The sequence below is a fragment of the Calypte anna genome, chromosome 12 (genome assembly GCF_003957555.1).
Source record: "Calypte anna isolate BGI_N300 chromosome 12, bCalAnn1_v1.p, whole genome shotgun sequence".
NCBI classification, from domain to species: Eukaryota; Metazoa; Chordata; class Aves; order Apodiformes; family Trochilidae; genus Calypte; species Calypte anna.
In genome coordinates, this window is record NC_044258.1 from 4,585,824 (window position 1) to 4,600,265 (window position 14,442).

Here is a 14,442-nt window from a genome sequence, read left to right on the forward strand (position 1 = left end):
GCTCTGTTTTTATCTGTGGTATCTTTGCTCACTGACCTCAACCAGCAGTCCATCGGCAGAGTTTCTATGGGACTGTCATCTTGTTTTCTTCATCCTGGAGTTGCTCATGTTCTGGGCCAGCAGGGTAGTGCTCTGATGACCTTGCTGTGGTGACTGTCTCCTGCCCTAGCAAAGTTCTGAAGCCTTTTCACTCAGCTGTCCCTTCTTCCTCTGCTGGCTTGCCCAGCCCCATAAGGACCAAATAAGCCAAAAAGGAAGATCTTTAGAGGCTTTGCTAAATCTGTTCCAAATCTCTCTTTCAGAGAGAAGTCACGATAGATCGAGAATCCTGCTCATCGCCTACAGAGAGTGGCAGAAGGCGGCGGCATGAGAGCCAAGAACGGACAAATGAAAGGAAGGAGCCACACAGCAGGGACAACAGGGACAAAAGGGAGAAAGGGAAAAGTACTTTTGCTAAGGTAAATCCCTCTAGGTGTCAGAATAATCAGAAATCTGAGGCCAGGGGGCTGAGGTAAGAGAAGTTACAAAACAGGGAGTAATTTATAGAGGATTCAATAAGGGGGAGAGGCAGTGAGAGAAAATGATGAAATACACGGGGTCACCAGCAGGCCAGGAGTGTGGTTCCTGTCTGGCCAGGTGGGAGTAGGTTTCTGAAGTTTTTCTCTTATGACATTAAATCAGGGCTTCTTATTTGTCCTTTGTGGTAAAGGATTCAGGAACACCCAGGTAACTGAGACACGGTTCAGTCATGCTGCTGAAAGCACCCAGACAGAGCCAACAGAAAAACTGCAGAAGTTTAAGCATAGTAAGTCAGATAATAACAGAGACTCATCTCTCCCCTAACCTGCCCTAACCTTGCCCCCTCCAAACTCCATAGACAGGCAGGAAGGTAGTGGGGGTGGAGTTAGATCAAATACAGATAGCAGTCTGTGAAGGACATCCTGTACAGTCCCTCCCATAACCTCTATCCTGGGGCAGTGCCCTTCAGTGCTGATTCCAGAGAGCAAACACTGTCTCCCCAACCTGAGGAGCTGCTGACTGGGAGTAGCTGCCCAACGTGATGTTTGAGCATGGATGTTTGGAGTAGGATCTTGTGCAACACTGATGTGATACTGACTGGGCCTGAGGAGTGCCAGGAGAGTTGGTAGAAGCAATTTAGCCATGAATGCAGAAACTTTGTTTTCCTTTTTGCCTGTTGGGTTGGAGTTGCTCTGTGGCATAAACAGCCCTGGGCAGTTGGAACCTGCGGGGTCTGATTGACCCTGAGGCTGGTATCAAGCCAGCCAGGGAGTTTCATCTGTCATGGAGGATGCCTGCTTTCAAGGGCATTGACTGAGGAGACGCATGGTCTTGTCTGAATGGGAAGTCAAAGCATCTTCACTAGAAACCTTTGGATATTTTTTCCTGGCTGTTTGGTTTCAGTGAATGCTCAGAATTGGCTTCCTGCCTGCTCTGTTCACTCTCTCGCCCTTTGCTGCTGCTGGCCTAATGCCTCATCTTGGGTTTTTCAGAATGAGCCTGGAGAGGAGAGGTTCTTTGCAGAAGATGTCTTCAAGAAGCCATTGCCTCCCTCCACGAAAAAGGATGAAGGTGCAGGCCTGGTAAGATGTTGCATAGAAGACACTTGTCTTCCCCAGTCAAGCATGAGTAGGTAATGAACTGCTCGAGCATGCCCAGGGCTTCATCCCAGATCTCTGTAAAGTGTGTAGATATCAAGCTTTACCCCAGCCTAACATTTTGCTGCTGAATGTACAAATGAGCACTACAGGTTCATCTTGTTGCAGTGCTGGGGGACTGTGCTCTGTGGTGTTCTCTGTCCAGGATAAGGAAGATCATGAAAACACCATCAGGCTGATTGAGCCTGGCTGTGTATTGTGCCACACACACAGCAGAGAAAACTGGTGTTGTCTTTTCTCCTCCCCACCTACAGTACTTGTGCTTTGTCTTGTCTCGCACAGGCAAGCAGGACTGTTAAGTCTTCTGGAGCAGTGGGTTTCTCTGCCCCTGTGCTGGGTGGCTGTAGGGTGGCTTTGCCATGGTCTCCATGTCTGTTGTGCACACACAGAGGTGGCCCAACTGTAACCCTCTGAGATAGGGCTGGGGCTGCTGTCAGCATCACAGTCCAGCAGAATGAGAATGGAGCAGGCTGGGACAGCACGTGGAGCTGCTGCAGCTCACCAGCTCCCTGAAGCCAAGGGCATAGCTCCAGGAGAACTGCGGATTCCTCAGAATGGGAAAGTCTCCCATCAAAAACACCACCTCATTTCTGCCAACTGCCAGGTTTCCTTGGAGGCCTGTTAAATGGGTGTTTAGCTGTTGTACACCAAGTCCATTCTATGCTGGTCTAAACACCTCTTCTTGACTGTTTCAGAATGAGACCGGAGAGGAGAAATTCTCTGCAGAAGATGTCTTTAAAAAACCCTTACCTCCCTCTGTGAAAAAGGATGAGAGCACAGCCCCGGTAAGTAAGACTTCATAGGATTTGACTTTGGACTATGTTTGAGCATGGTTAGAAGACTAGGGAGGCTCACTGCATCCTGGCTGTGACCCTGGGTGGAAAAGGTGCTGGCTTTTCATGCCAGAGAAGGAAGCACTGGAGAAGGACTGGCAAAGGCAATTTTTTTTATAACTCTGAGCTTTTTTGCAGGCTTCTAGCACTGTGAAAATTTATTATCTGCATTTAAGCAGGGTTTCTTCACTCATGCAGAAAATTCTTCCAGCTACCTGAGGAAGGCCGAAACTCACTGATCTCCCATTGTGAGAGAAAGTGAGTGACGGCAACTCCTTGACAAACAGGGAGTGTCTTTTGCTGGAGTGTGGTGTATTGGGAAAGCCTGGCACCAAAGTGAAGCCTATCTGGAGAACAAAGGGCTTCTGCCCTGTGGTGTTGAGTGGTGGCCAGCCAGCTCCTTTTTCTTCCCTGCCCATGCTGGTGGGATGCTGTTCTCTGTCTCTTGGGCTGAAACAGTGACAGAAGTCATAAAACCATAGAATGCTTTGGGTTGGAAGAGGCCTTTAAAGGCCACCTAGTGCAGCCCCCTTGTAGTGAGCAGGAGCATTTTCAACCAGATCAGGTTGCTCACAGCTCCATCAACCTGACCAAAATGTGTCCAAGTATGGAGCATCTACCGCCTCTCTGGGCAACCTGTGCCAGTGTTTCACCAAGAGACTGGATGGTAAAGCAGAGCCCTTAATGGCAGGGCAGGCTTCATGCTACAAATTGTCATATTTTTCTGCTTCTTCCTCAGCCCAAGGTAGTGAACCCTCTGATAGGACTTCTGGGAGAATATGGGGGAGACAGTGACAATGAAGACGAGGAGGAAGAGGAGGAGCAGCCACAGGCACAGTGGCTGCCTCCTCCCCTCCCACCAGCCCAACGTGAGGAGCAGCCAAGGAAGGCCAAGGCCAACGAGGACAAACTGACTGACTGGAACAAGCTGGCCTGCTTGCTGTGCAGGAGGCAGTTTCCCAACAAGGAGGTGCTTATCAAGCACCAGCAGCTTTCCAACCTCCACAAGGTACGGGAGAGCTGGTGGTTGGGGGCGCTACGTGTGTGCCACCAGCTGTCTTTGGCTCCACAGCGTTGGGATCTGCAGGGAAAAATGCAACGGGTGGGTGGAAAGAGCTATGCTGAGTTTCACACCGCAGCAGGCAAAGTTCCCATCAAAGCCCTGTTCAAAGTATTGTGTGAGCTGCTTCTTCCTGCCATGGGAGTTCTGTGACATCAAGGTGTGACTTTAATGAGATAGCTCAGGCTTAGGGAGAGCGGGGTGCTGGCACACAGGAGTGCAACAGCAGTAAGAACTTCACACATGCCTCCCTGTGTTCTACACTGCCTTTGAGCTCTTGCTTCTTAGAGAGCCAAGCTGCACACAGCCTAAAATAGGACTGGGTGCCTTTCTTACTGTGGAGAGGAAGGGCTCTTGGCCTCCATGGGGCTGTGAGTAGTCTGGGCTATAGGGCTGCATCTGGTCTAGTGCAGGTAGATCATACTGCTTGCCTGCACCCCTTTATGGGCAAAACAAACGGCCCTGGCAGCTCCTACCCTCTGCTGACACTGGCTTCTGTTTCCCCCTTCCAGCAAAACCTGGAGATACATATGAAGATCAAACGGTCTGAGCAGGAACTGGCATATTTGGAGAAAAGAGAGCGTGAGGTGGGCGTGTGGTGGTGGTCAGGCTCTTGTGTGTGGTCCTGCACTAGGGGGATGTTGGTTTCAGGCAGACCCTCCACTTACACACCTGTATCTGTAGCCAGAGCATCACATACGTCCCAGAGAGTCATAGACTGACTGTTTGGACCTGTGGGTACTGCTGTGAGTTCTGAGAGCAAGTTTCTCTCCTCCCAGAGGGATCAGAGTGTGGTTCTGTAACCCTACAAGTCAGCTTTGGGCTAGGTGGGACCCAAATTTCCATCTAAAATTGAAGCAGTGTATGAGCTGCTGCTGCTGCCTGGCCAGGAATCAGAGCTGTAACTGTCCTTAGTTTGGAAGGTATGAGAGCTCTTCCTGGTGCCACGGCTGGAAGGCTGCAACCACAGGTCTGGGTCAGCCCAACAGATGCCATCAAGACAGAATTTAGTGGATTGTGGGTGCCAGAAACATCCAGGGATTGTGGGTCTCCAGGACAGATTTCCAGCTAGCTGAGGATGAGATGAGATCTGGCTGCAGAGCAGTCTCCTGTACAGTCTTGACTCCTTTGTAGCTCCCATACTTATTTTGTTTTCTCTGTTTTGAAGGGGAGATATAAAGACAAAGGAAATGACCGGAGAGAGAAGTTCCAGCAGATGGATTCACCAGAGAGGAAACGACTCAGATACGACCGGGACTCAGAGAGGTAATGGGTACTCCTGGTTCAATCTGTTGCTGCTGATGCTGGGGTGGCATGTGTGTGCTGCTGGCACGCCAAGGCCAGGATGCAACCAGTGGGATGGATCTGCAAGAGTAACAGCCAAGAAAGCTGTGATTCCTGTGGGCAGAGTTCCCCAAAGTGTGAGCCTGCTGTGCTGCAGCCCTTCTCAGGGCAGGCAGGAGAGGGCTAGGGGTATGTGGTGCAGAGGTGGAAAAGAGGGGCTAGGGGAAAGCAGAGTCAGGCTGGAGGGGTGAGATGTGAAGTCTGGGGGTGCCTGACCAGGCACTGGGAGCAGAGTGCAGCCTATTGCCATCTACCTCATCTTTAAGGTGCCTGCTGTCTGCCTGCCCTGGCATCTAGCCATTGAAAGAAAGAGCAAAGATGTGTTTCATCTGTTCCACTGACTCAGAGGAACACTGGGAGCTGTTTCCATCTCGTTCAGAGTAGGTGGAGGAATAAAGTGCGTGCTGTGCGGAGCTCTCAGAAGGCCTGTGCCTGCTGCAGGCTCGTGTGTTGCAGTGGGCTGAGGAGCTGCTAGCATGTGGTGAAGACAAAACTGGTTATGTGCCTGTTCCCTTCTGGTACAGCACCTCAGGAGGAGACCTTTCCTCAGTGTCTTGCAGTTTAAAAATCCGCGTCTACCCCTTCCCTCTGTTTTCCTGGAATAGCTGTGGAGAAACTAATGCAATTTGTCTGCATTGTCATCATCAGCCAGAAAGTGGAACTTGCCTGAAGGAAGCTATTTTTATGCTCATCCCTTTTCAAACCTGTGGGTTTTGGTTAATGGTCTTGGATGAGTAATGACCAGGTGGGAGAGAGGTTGTCTGAATCAATACCTCAGCTCAGTGACCACAGTGCTGGGAGAAAGCAAGCTCTGACAGAGCAGCCAGGATTAGACCTCACTTATTTGCCATTACTAAAATTCAGATGAAGCACAGAAGGCTCCTGGCTTGATTGTACTGTACTGTAAATATTTTGGAGTCTGAGTTCATTTTCTGTGCCCTGATGTGTTTTCCCCTGAGGTGCAGCAAGAAGTTATCTGGTTAAAGGTGTCTGAGCCTTGCCCACAGAGTCCACCATGTTGGTTTCTTGGGCAGTGTGCTTCTGGCAAGCACTTTGGTATCCTTCAGGAGAAGCTGGAATGTCAGTGAAGGTGCTATTAGGAGGGCTGAAAATCCCTGGCGTGTGTTGGAAACATTTCAAAAGTAGACAATTGATTCTGCCTCTTTTGCAGTGACTATGACCCAAGGATTGACAGCAACAACAAAGGGAACCGAACGTTTCAGTCTGCAGGGTGGAAGAAAGGCTTTGGCCACAACCAGCAGGGCACAACATCACCAATGGAGGTGAGTCCTTCTCTTCCTTCCCAAACGTGTCACTGTCCTGCAGCCAATAATGTCTCCCAAGACAGCTGGAGGGAGTTCCCAGCTGGAACAAGAGTCAGGCTGCAAGACTGTACCTTCTTGATGGAACAGTGTGTGTGCACTGATGAACTGTGCAGGCTGGGAGGGGATGCAAGTGTGTTGTTGGCAGTAGAAAAAGGTTAGAATTGATATGGATCCCGAGGGATTGAGAACAGAGTAACAGTGAGCAGGGAGGGTGTGAACGCCTGATTAATATCTGCCCAAAGCCAGGTGAGGGTTTGAGGTCACCAGCTTAGTGCTCTGCAGCCACCGGATCTGGGGGGCAAGGTGACCCTCCTCCAGGGAAGTGAGAGCATCTACAAAGCACCAGGGCACATAGTGCTGTTTGCTCTGCTTGTGATGCTCTTGCTGCTGTTCTGAACTCTGGACCTGGGAAGGGAATACCAGGGTACATTTCTGATGAGGAGCAGAGTCCCCATCGGCAGAGAGCTTCGGAGTTATGCAGGGCTGGGTAGATCCTGCCTTCTGCAACAGGCTGGTCTCCCTGTGAACCTTAACTTCCTGGACAGGGCTTATCTGAGAAGTGGCCTGGGGCAGTCATTCCTCCTCCTTCAATAGCAGCACCAAGCCCAGCTGCAGTTGCTCATGGCAGCAGGTTTGTCCTCTGAGGGGCACAGGCAGGCTGCAGTGTGGCTCTCGTCACAACATTTGTCTTGCAGTCGAGCGCATTGTTAAGGGCAAACATTTGAGGCTTCATGATGTGTGTTTCCTGGAACCCACTCACACAAGGCAAGGTTCTCTCCTCAGTGGAGACAGCAGGAACCAGCCCCTGCTGTTGCTCAATCCTCATGGAGAGTTTCCTGTGGCTACAAAATGAGCTTTGAGAAAGAGCCATCTCCAGCCACATGCCCTGGGAGGTCTGACTTGCCTCGGGTGGTGGAGCTGATTGCAAAGCACAGCCCTGGTACCATTCCTGTAATGACCTCATGAAAGAGCCACAGAGATGGTCTTTCTTACCACTTCCAAGTGATGCTGGGCAAAGCCATGTGCCCACTCCAGCCCCACAGGACTTTGATCTCTTGGCCTAATTGATCACATCACTGATGCTCAGATAAGTTGGACTTAAAAGCAAAGAGAAACTTTCTGCCTTGGGCCTGCTCTCCTGGGCTGACTCTAGGCAGGTATTACTGAATAATTCAGGCACTGGCTGCAAAAGCCAGTCGTTAAAAACTGGTTGAAATTCAAAGTGAGCTACCAGAGCCCTTGGGAACTCTATTAGAGGAGAGAACAGCTGAGCTTGCGCAAATGCAGACTAACTGCAGACAGCTCCCCAGGAGCCCAGCTCTCTTGCTGGCACTTTCTGTTGCTCTGTTTCCATTCTCACCCAGCACTGCCTGGTTTGGCTGCCCGCTCCCACCCTGACATATGCTGGGGTTGGTCTCTGCAGCCCCCCCCCCATGGTTTGATCTCACTGGCTATTTGCTGTCTGGGTTTTTGTTGCCCATAAAAGGCCTCTGGTTTCTCCTAAACAGCTTTTGGGGGAACACAGTGCACTTGCTGTTCCTCCTCTCCCAGATCCACAGGAGAGCAGTCATAAGAGGGAAAATCACTAACACAAGCTGTGTCTGTTTTCAGGCAGAAAATAGGAAGAAGGGCCCTGGTCTGGGGCCCCAGGGGAAGCCCCCCAAGAGGCAATCCAACGAGACCTACCGAGACGCCGTCAGGAGGGTCATGTTTGCCCGCTATAAGGAACTGGAGTGAATGGTGGAGAAAACCCCAAGCCTGTCCCTCCCTGTCTCTTTCTCTCTGTGTCATGTTCTCTTGGGGGATTGGTTTTTTTGGTTTGTTTTTTTTTTTTTGGAATTGTTACAGGTTTTGCTGCTGGAATTTTTTTTTAATAAAACTGAAAATTTGTCAGTGCTTGTCCCTTGCCTGAAATGAGATGCTTTAAAAGCAAGGTGATGCTTGGGAAGAGTAGTGTTGTGTTTTGCTCTGTGCTGATGAGCTCCCTGGGGCTTGTGGCCAGGTCACTGGGTCTGAGACAGATTTGGCCTCTGTCCTGCAGTGTGTTCCCTGCCAGCTCAGGGACAGATGCTTCTGGTAGCTGTGTACTTGTGGTTCAATATGAGAGTCGGGAGCAGGGGACAGCCCCAAGGACTGGCAGGAGTGCAGGAGCAGGAGTGACCTGTGTGGGATTCATCCTGGCTATTAGCAAGGACAACTGGGTTCAATTAATAGCAGAATCTTAATTGCTAAAGGTGATCTGACTATCTCTGTGTGTCTTCTGGGCTTCCTTCAGCCTTATCCCTCCTCCTCACAGAGCAGAGGGAAGGCTGGATCTGGTGGCAGTGGTATTGAGTACCCTCAGGGGGACACTGCTGTGCTGATCCAGCATGGCAGGGCTGTGTTTGTCAGAGGGAAAGCTGTGTTGAGCAAGTGCTTCTGGCACAGCCCAGGGTGTGCAGAGGCAGGGACACGTATCAGGGGTGGTTTGGCTGAACCAAGTGTACAGGTGTGTGTGTGTGAGCACAGCAGGGACCATGGGTGACAAGGCTGGGCCATGGCCTGTGCAGATAAAGATGGTGCTGATGGCAGTGGCCTGCAGGGTCCTGTGCCAGATAGGCATGAGGGTGGTGCTGGGGCTGCTGTTGTTGGCACCCACTGCTGCTCACCTGGCAGAGAGCAGGCTCTGACATCACTCCCAAGCATCCCAAAGGAAGGAAAAAAGGGGGATATGTGGAAGCTGAAGACAAGGTGTGGAGCTGGAGAGCCACCTGCAACAACTGACAACTTCTAAAGGGAGCAGAAGACCTGTCCAAGCTGCATTTCCTCATTTCAGACTTGGGCAACCCCAGAGAGGTGGGAGGGACTTGCTCACTGGCACCCCAGTCCTTGGTGCTGCAACCAGTGGAGTTGGATCAACCATTGAGGCACTGCTGAGTACATGGGTGTGAGAGGAGGGGAACATGTGCACCCTTGGCATGTCATGGCCCAGAAAGGATCTGTAACAGCCCCCTCCTGCCAGAGCCCCTTTCTGCTGGATGTGGGGTCAAAACTAGGCTAAAGGAGCTGCTCAAGAAACTTGCTAGAGAATCATGTGGAAGTTTAATTGGAGGAAGGGTCACTCTGAATTGCCTGTACATTAAAACAAAGACAGTTCAGGACCACATAGCACGACCAGCAGCCAGGAGCAGTTTGTCTGGGTCTATAGACTGTGAAACTGGATAATGATGGTACCAGTGCTTTTGTCAAGAGTCAACAAATGGTTTGGGTTGGAAGGGACCTTAAAGATCATCTAGTTCCAACACCCCTGCTATGGGCAGGGACACCTTCCTCTAGACTAGGTTGCTCCGAGCCCTGTTCAGCCTGGTCTTCAACATTTCCAGAGATGGGGCAACTCCTAGTGATCTCCAAATGAGGGTGAAGGGTTTGGCAAAATGTGTTGAGAGGCTGTGGCTCTTATGGAGGTCTGCAGCTGGGGCTTTGGTCTTTGTGGGAGTCCTGGACACATCAAGGAGGGACAGGGAAGGTGATAGGCTCCTGGGAATGAGCTCCCTGAAAGGGAGCAGCTGTGGTGGCTGGGGATCAGGAGGAGCAAGGGGCTGCTCTCGAATCTGGAAATCATTCACACACAAAGGGCCAAGAAGGGGAACTGTGATGGGACTTCATTTTCATCAGCACTAGAGGGAAGCAGGGAATCCAGGAGCGGATCCACCCAGGCTGCCCTGTACCCGGGTGTACTGAGCACCCACTTGTACCAAAAATGGGCACCCACAGAGCATCTTTTCGAAATGAAACAGGAGGGAGCCTTTGCAACCACCAACGGCAGGAACCCTTTATCTGATTTTGTTAATTTGCTAAGCGCTAAGTTAATTTGCATCCATCTTAGTGAAAACCTGTTAATGACTGATATGTAATTAATTAGAAGATAATAAACTGGATAAATGTGAGAGCAGCTTCCTGTGGACAGATGGACTTCACTAAATAATGTATGTTCCTTGGCTTGGCTGCGTGCGCTTGCTCGCTTGTAGTCAGCGTGATGTGCATATGTGGAAGGAGAGGCAAGGCAGCACTTTCCTTGCAGGCCAATTGCCAGGGCTCAAGTCAGGAACAAGAGCAGAGCAGGAACAGACTGCAGTGAAAAGAGGAAAAAAAAATCAATTTAAAAAAAAATCTAATTGCAGGATGCATCTGTCTCCAATCAAGATAAATCCTTCTTCTCTTTGTGGAGGTAGATCTGCCTCCTGTTAGTTCTGTTAATCCTAGAAATACTTGATCTGTTGGCTTGCGTTATTTTGAGGATCATAGTAAATGATTAGGGGAGATCAGGAATGTTGCTTGTGTCCTAAGAGTTTGGAACAATCCTGTGTTACAGACATGTGGAGCTTCAAAGTGCCACTCGCTCAGGCTGAGGTGGGTATCCCAGCTCCTGGAAAAACAAGAGAATGCCCTGCATTTGGTATTAGCTTAATTCCTCTTCCCCAAGGTGACCCAGCAGATACCTTGGTGTGTTCCCTTGGAGATGTGAATGTAAGGTGTGTACATCCCCATACAGGCATGGTGTCCACAGGGATACCCAGGGTTAGGGAATGTGCAGGGGCCCTCCACTGGGGATGACTTGAGGGGACAGGGACAGAGTGAGAAGTTAAGAGCACTGCAAAGAAGCACCAAGCCAGAAAACCTCATTTTCTCATAGGAAAATAGCAGCATAGGTGGTAATGTAGAAACTCTGAATGTTTACCATCAGTGCAGTGGTTTTGGTGTCTGTAATGTGTTTTACAGGATGGTCACACAAAACCACAGCTCTGTGGCAACTGCCTCTATGGCTTATAATGTGTTTGTATTTCAAATATTATTCACAACTGTGCTCTGAGCCCGTTGCCTTGCGTGCTGTCCTGTGGGGATGGGTATGACTGACAATTACCATTTATTTTTATATTTGAAGACCCTGGTAAGAGTATTGTAATAGATCACAAGGGGAGTCCTGTGTTGGAACAGTTGATGTCATGGAGACATTATTCACAGGAGGAGGACTGGGTGATCTCCACAGCAAGGGGGGCTCAGGGAGCAGAGCAAGTCAGCAGTGACAAAGGCTCTGCAGCAGATGTTCACCACGGGGCTGCTTCCCCCATGTAGCATTGTGCCAGGGGATCCATGAACACGGGAGCTGGTGACTGCTTCTGCTGCAGAGCAGGCACGCTCACTCCTTGCAGCACCAGCTGGAGTGGAAGATGGCCCAAAAAGCCAGTCAGAGTGTGGGCAGAGGCTGAGGTACCTGTCCTCCTGCCACATGGAGCTGGGGCAGCAAAATGTGTTACTTGAGGCAGTGCAAAGACTGAGGCCAGAGCTGGGTTTGTCTCCCTCACCTCGTTGGGGACCATCTCTGAAATGCTTCACATGGTTTGCCATAGGAAAATATCCCATCTCTGCAAACCCTGCACACCCACTCCCACAGCAACAGTGGCCTTACCCCCAATTCCCCCCCCCTTGTTTTTCACAAACAGAAGCAAAAGCAGATGCTCCACAAACCGTGTTTGTACCGCTCAGCTGCAAGGGAACAAAACACCCCCAGCCCTGGGGATTTCTTGCTTCACGTATCAAGTGCAGCTACTGCTGGGCGTCAGGGGCATTGCACATTGCACACTGCACACTGCACATTGCACACTGCACACTGCACATTGCACACTGCACACTGCACATTGCACACTGCACACTGCACACTGCACACTGCACAGGCACTGCTGGACGTGGCACCCGGGCAGGTCCTCAACAGGCAGAGCTCTGCTGGGTCACCCCCAAAAGCACAGGGCCACCAGGACAAGGACAGGAGCAGGCAGCAGTTCCTCTATTGGTCAAATCTTTAGGAGTCAGTATATTGCAATAAGCCATTTTTCTCTCTCTTTCAAACAAATCCACAAGCTTTATCTGGCATGAGAGAAGTAGTAAAAATCTGTCCATGTCTGTGGTTAAATATGGGAAGATACCCAGTGAGTGTCATGAACAAGTTCACTCTTCTAATGTTCTAAGAGAAGAGGTACAAGAGGTTAATGTTCAGAGGAGATTGTTGCTCAGGTCATGCCCCCATTTCAGTGCAGGTTATATATTTCTGTATTTATCCATGTATGCACAAGACCAACCATTCCATTCTTTGCTCCTGGGGACATTATGCTTTCAAATGTCAACATGTATAATCTCTGTGAAACTGCTCTTTCAGAGACTTTCATCCAGTAGCACAAAGATTTAAAGGAAGATAAATGACACTATTAACAATTCACATAATGACAGGAAGAGATGAGGTAAGCACAGACACAGCCCTTGTCCAAATTGCAAATTGATTTTTTTTTTTTTTTTTTTTTTCTTCCCAGCATGTTTTGAAGGGGATATCATCTGGCCAAGTCACTGCTGGGACATGTGTTGTGAAGGGGTTGAAGTGGACAAGATAGCACCAGGTTGACCTGCCAGGACACCTCCCCTTAGTCCAGCAGTGCTGGCCCAGGGACCCAACACCCCAGCAAAACCCTTCCCTACAGCACTGAGGGGTTGAGCACCTCCCAGGGCCACATGTGCTCAGGGTCCTGCTGCTACAGTTCATCCCTTGACCCATGCTCCAGACCACCATGGGCATGATGTCCACCAGCCCACACAGGCCCAGCCAGCTGCAAGTGGCTCCCAGCCTGGCACCAGCTTCTCTCCATCCTCAGGAAACTGGAAGGAGAAGTTGAGGTGGTTACTCCCAGCAGAGGAAAAAGGTAGAGACCTCTGACAGGGGGTGACAGTTTTAAGCTAAAATAGGGTAAATTTAGAAGGGTTTTTTTGTTTGTTTTTTTAATTTTTTTTACAGACAATGTGGTGAGACACTGAGCCAGGTTTCCTAGTAAATGTTCCATCCCTGGAGACATCCAAGGTAAGGTTGGATGAGGCTACAAGTAACCTGGTCTGGTTGAAAACATCCCTGCTCACAGCAGGGAGGGTTTGAACTAGGTAACCATTTTGTGATCCTGTAGCATTTCCAGTTGTGGAGGGGAGATCTGCCACTTGCCATGGTTGCACTGGCTCATGTCCAGCTTCTGCTTCTTGCACTGGGGGACACAGGGCTGGTCCCATCCCCAGGGAGCAGAGGTGGCTCAGCAGCATGAAGACCATCCCAGCACTTCCAGGAGCACGGCTTTGCTCTTTGCATGTACAGCTCATCCCTTTTGTGTCCTGGAGGAGCCCAATCCCATCCAGCTGTTAAAAGCCACCTCGCCAGGGTGTGCTGCAAGGAAGCTGAGGAATGACAGCACTACACCCCTGGGGACAGAGCCCCTGATCCCACACAATGGGAGGATGGGCTGGGCCAGAAATGACAGAGAGATGGATAACAGCTGGAAGCTCACCCTCTGGAGACACCTCCAGTTACCACTTTACAAACTGCTGCTGGTGAGAAGCTCCCATTTTGCACAGTGCCCATCTGCCTACACACTGCCTGACTTCACACTGCATCATGCTGGGCTTGATCCAGAGGGAAGGAGAGGTCCAGTTTGAGGAGCTGGAGTGCCTGGATTGGGGTGGAGCAGTAATAACAGAGTCACCCCAGCTCAGGTTGTATCCTCACCCATTGATTGGGGTGCAGTCCCACCAGACACAAGCAGGGTACTGACAGGTCTCACCAACAAGACAAAGTTAGTGACCAAGCTGCCTGTAAAATTGGTCTGAGGTGCATCCAGGAGACAGGAGACAGGGCTGAAGTTCACCAGGAGAGCAGTCTGGGCCTGCTTGGGGAAGTGTTTGTAACTGGGGCCTGGGCTTAAATAGAGCCCCCAGCCCAGCGGTGGTGGGTGGGTAGGGGCCAGGTGAGGGCTGACTGCCCCCAGGGGCTCAACACCCTCCCAGGGTCTCCTCAAGGCCCTCCCAGGCCCTACAGGAAAGCTCCCTTGGGGTCTTTATATTGGTGAGGCACAGGAGAGGGGCTGAGCAGCTCTTTGGGTGCAGGGCTGTCAGGCAGCAAAGTGCCTTTTCTTCAAAGCCCTGTCAGGGTCTGTCTGCTCCAGCAGATCAGTTTGGCTCAGAGGTGCACTTCTGAAACTGATCTCATGTCTTAACCCCCTTTACTGCTCTTTGGTTTGTGTCCTGGAGAGGTTCTGGAGAGCTCAGTGCTTGGGAGAGTGTCAGCTGGATTGCTTACAGATGAACCCAAGTCAGAGATGCTTCAGGAATGCACCTCATGCTCCTCAGCCACCCATGGGTGT

At 50.6% G+C, this 14,442-nt stretch overlaps 1 protein-coding gene across 6 annotated transcripts in view; it reads left to right on the forward strand.

Moving 5' to 3' along the window:
* RBM6 (RNA binding motif protein 6) overlaps nt 1–8,131 on the forward strand; it is a 56,123-nt gene extending 47,992 nt beyond the window's left edge. For all 6 annotated transcript variants that reach the window (XM_030458410.1, XM_030458409.1, XM_030458412.1 and 3 more), the window contains 8 exons: nt 303–458; nt 1,512–1,601; nt 2,372–2,461; nt 3,249–3,518; nt 4,082–4,156; nt 4,738–4,835; nt 6,085–6,196; nt 7,850–8,131. In XM_030458410.1, the coding sequence (XP_030314270.1) occupies nt 303–458; nt 1,512–1,601; nt 2,372–2,461; nt 3,249–3,518; nt 4,082–4,156; nt 4,738–4,835; nt 6,085–6,196; nt 7,850–7,975 (1,017 nt within the window). In that variant the 3' untranslated portion in view covers nt 7,976–8,131. The remainder of the gene's footprint in view (nt 1–302; nt 459–1,511; nt 1,602–2,371; nt 2,462–3,248; nt 3,519–4,081; nt 4,157–4,737; nt 4,836–6,084; nt 6,197–7,849) is intronic.
* Nucleotides 8,132–14,442: the final 6,311 nt, after the last annotated feature.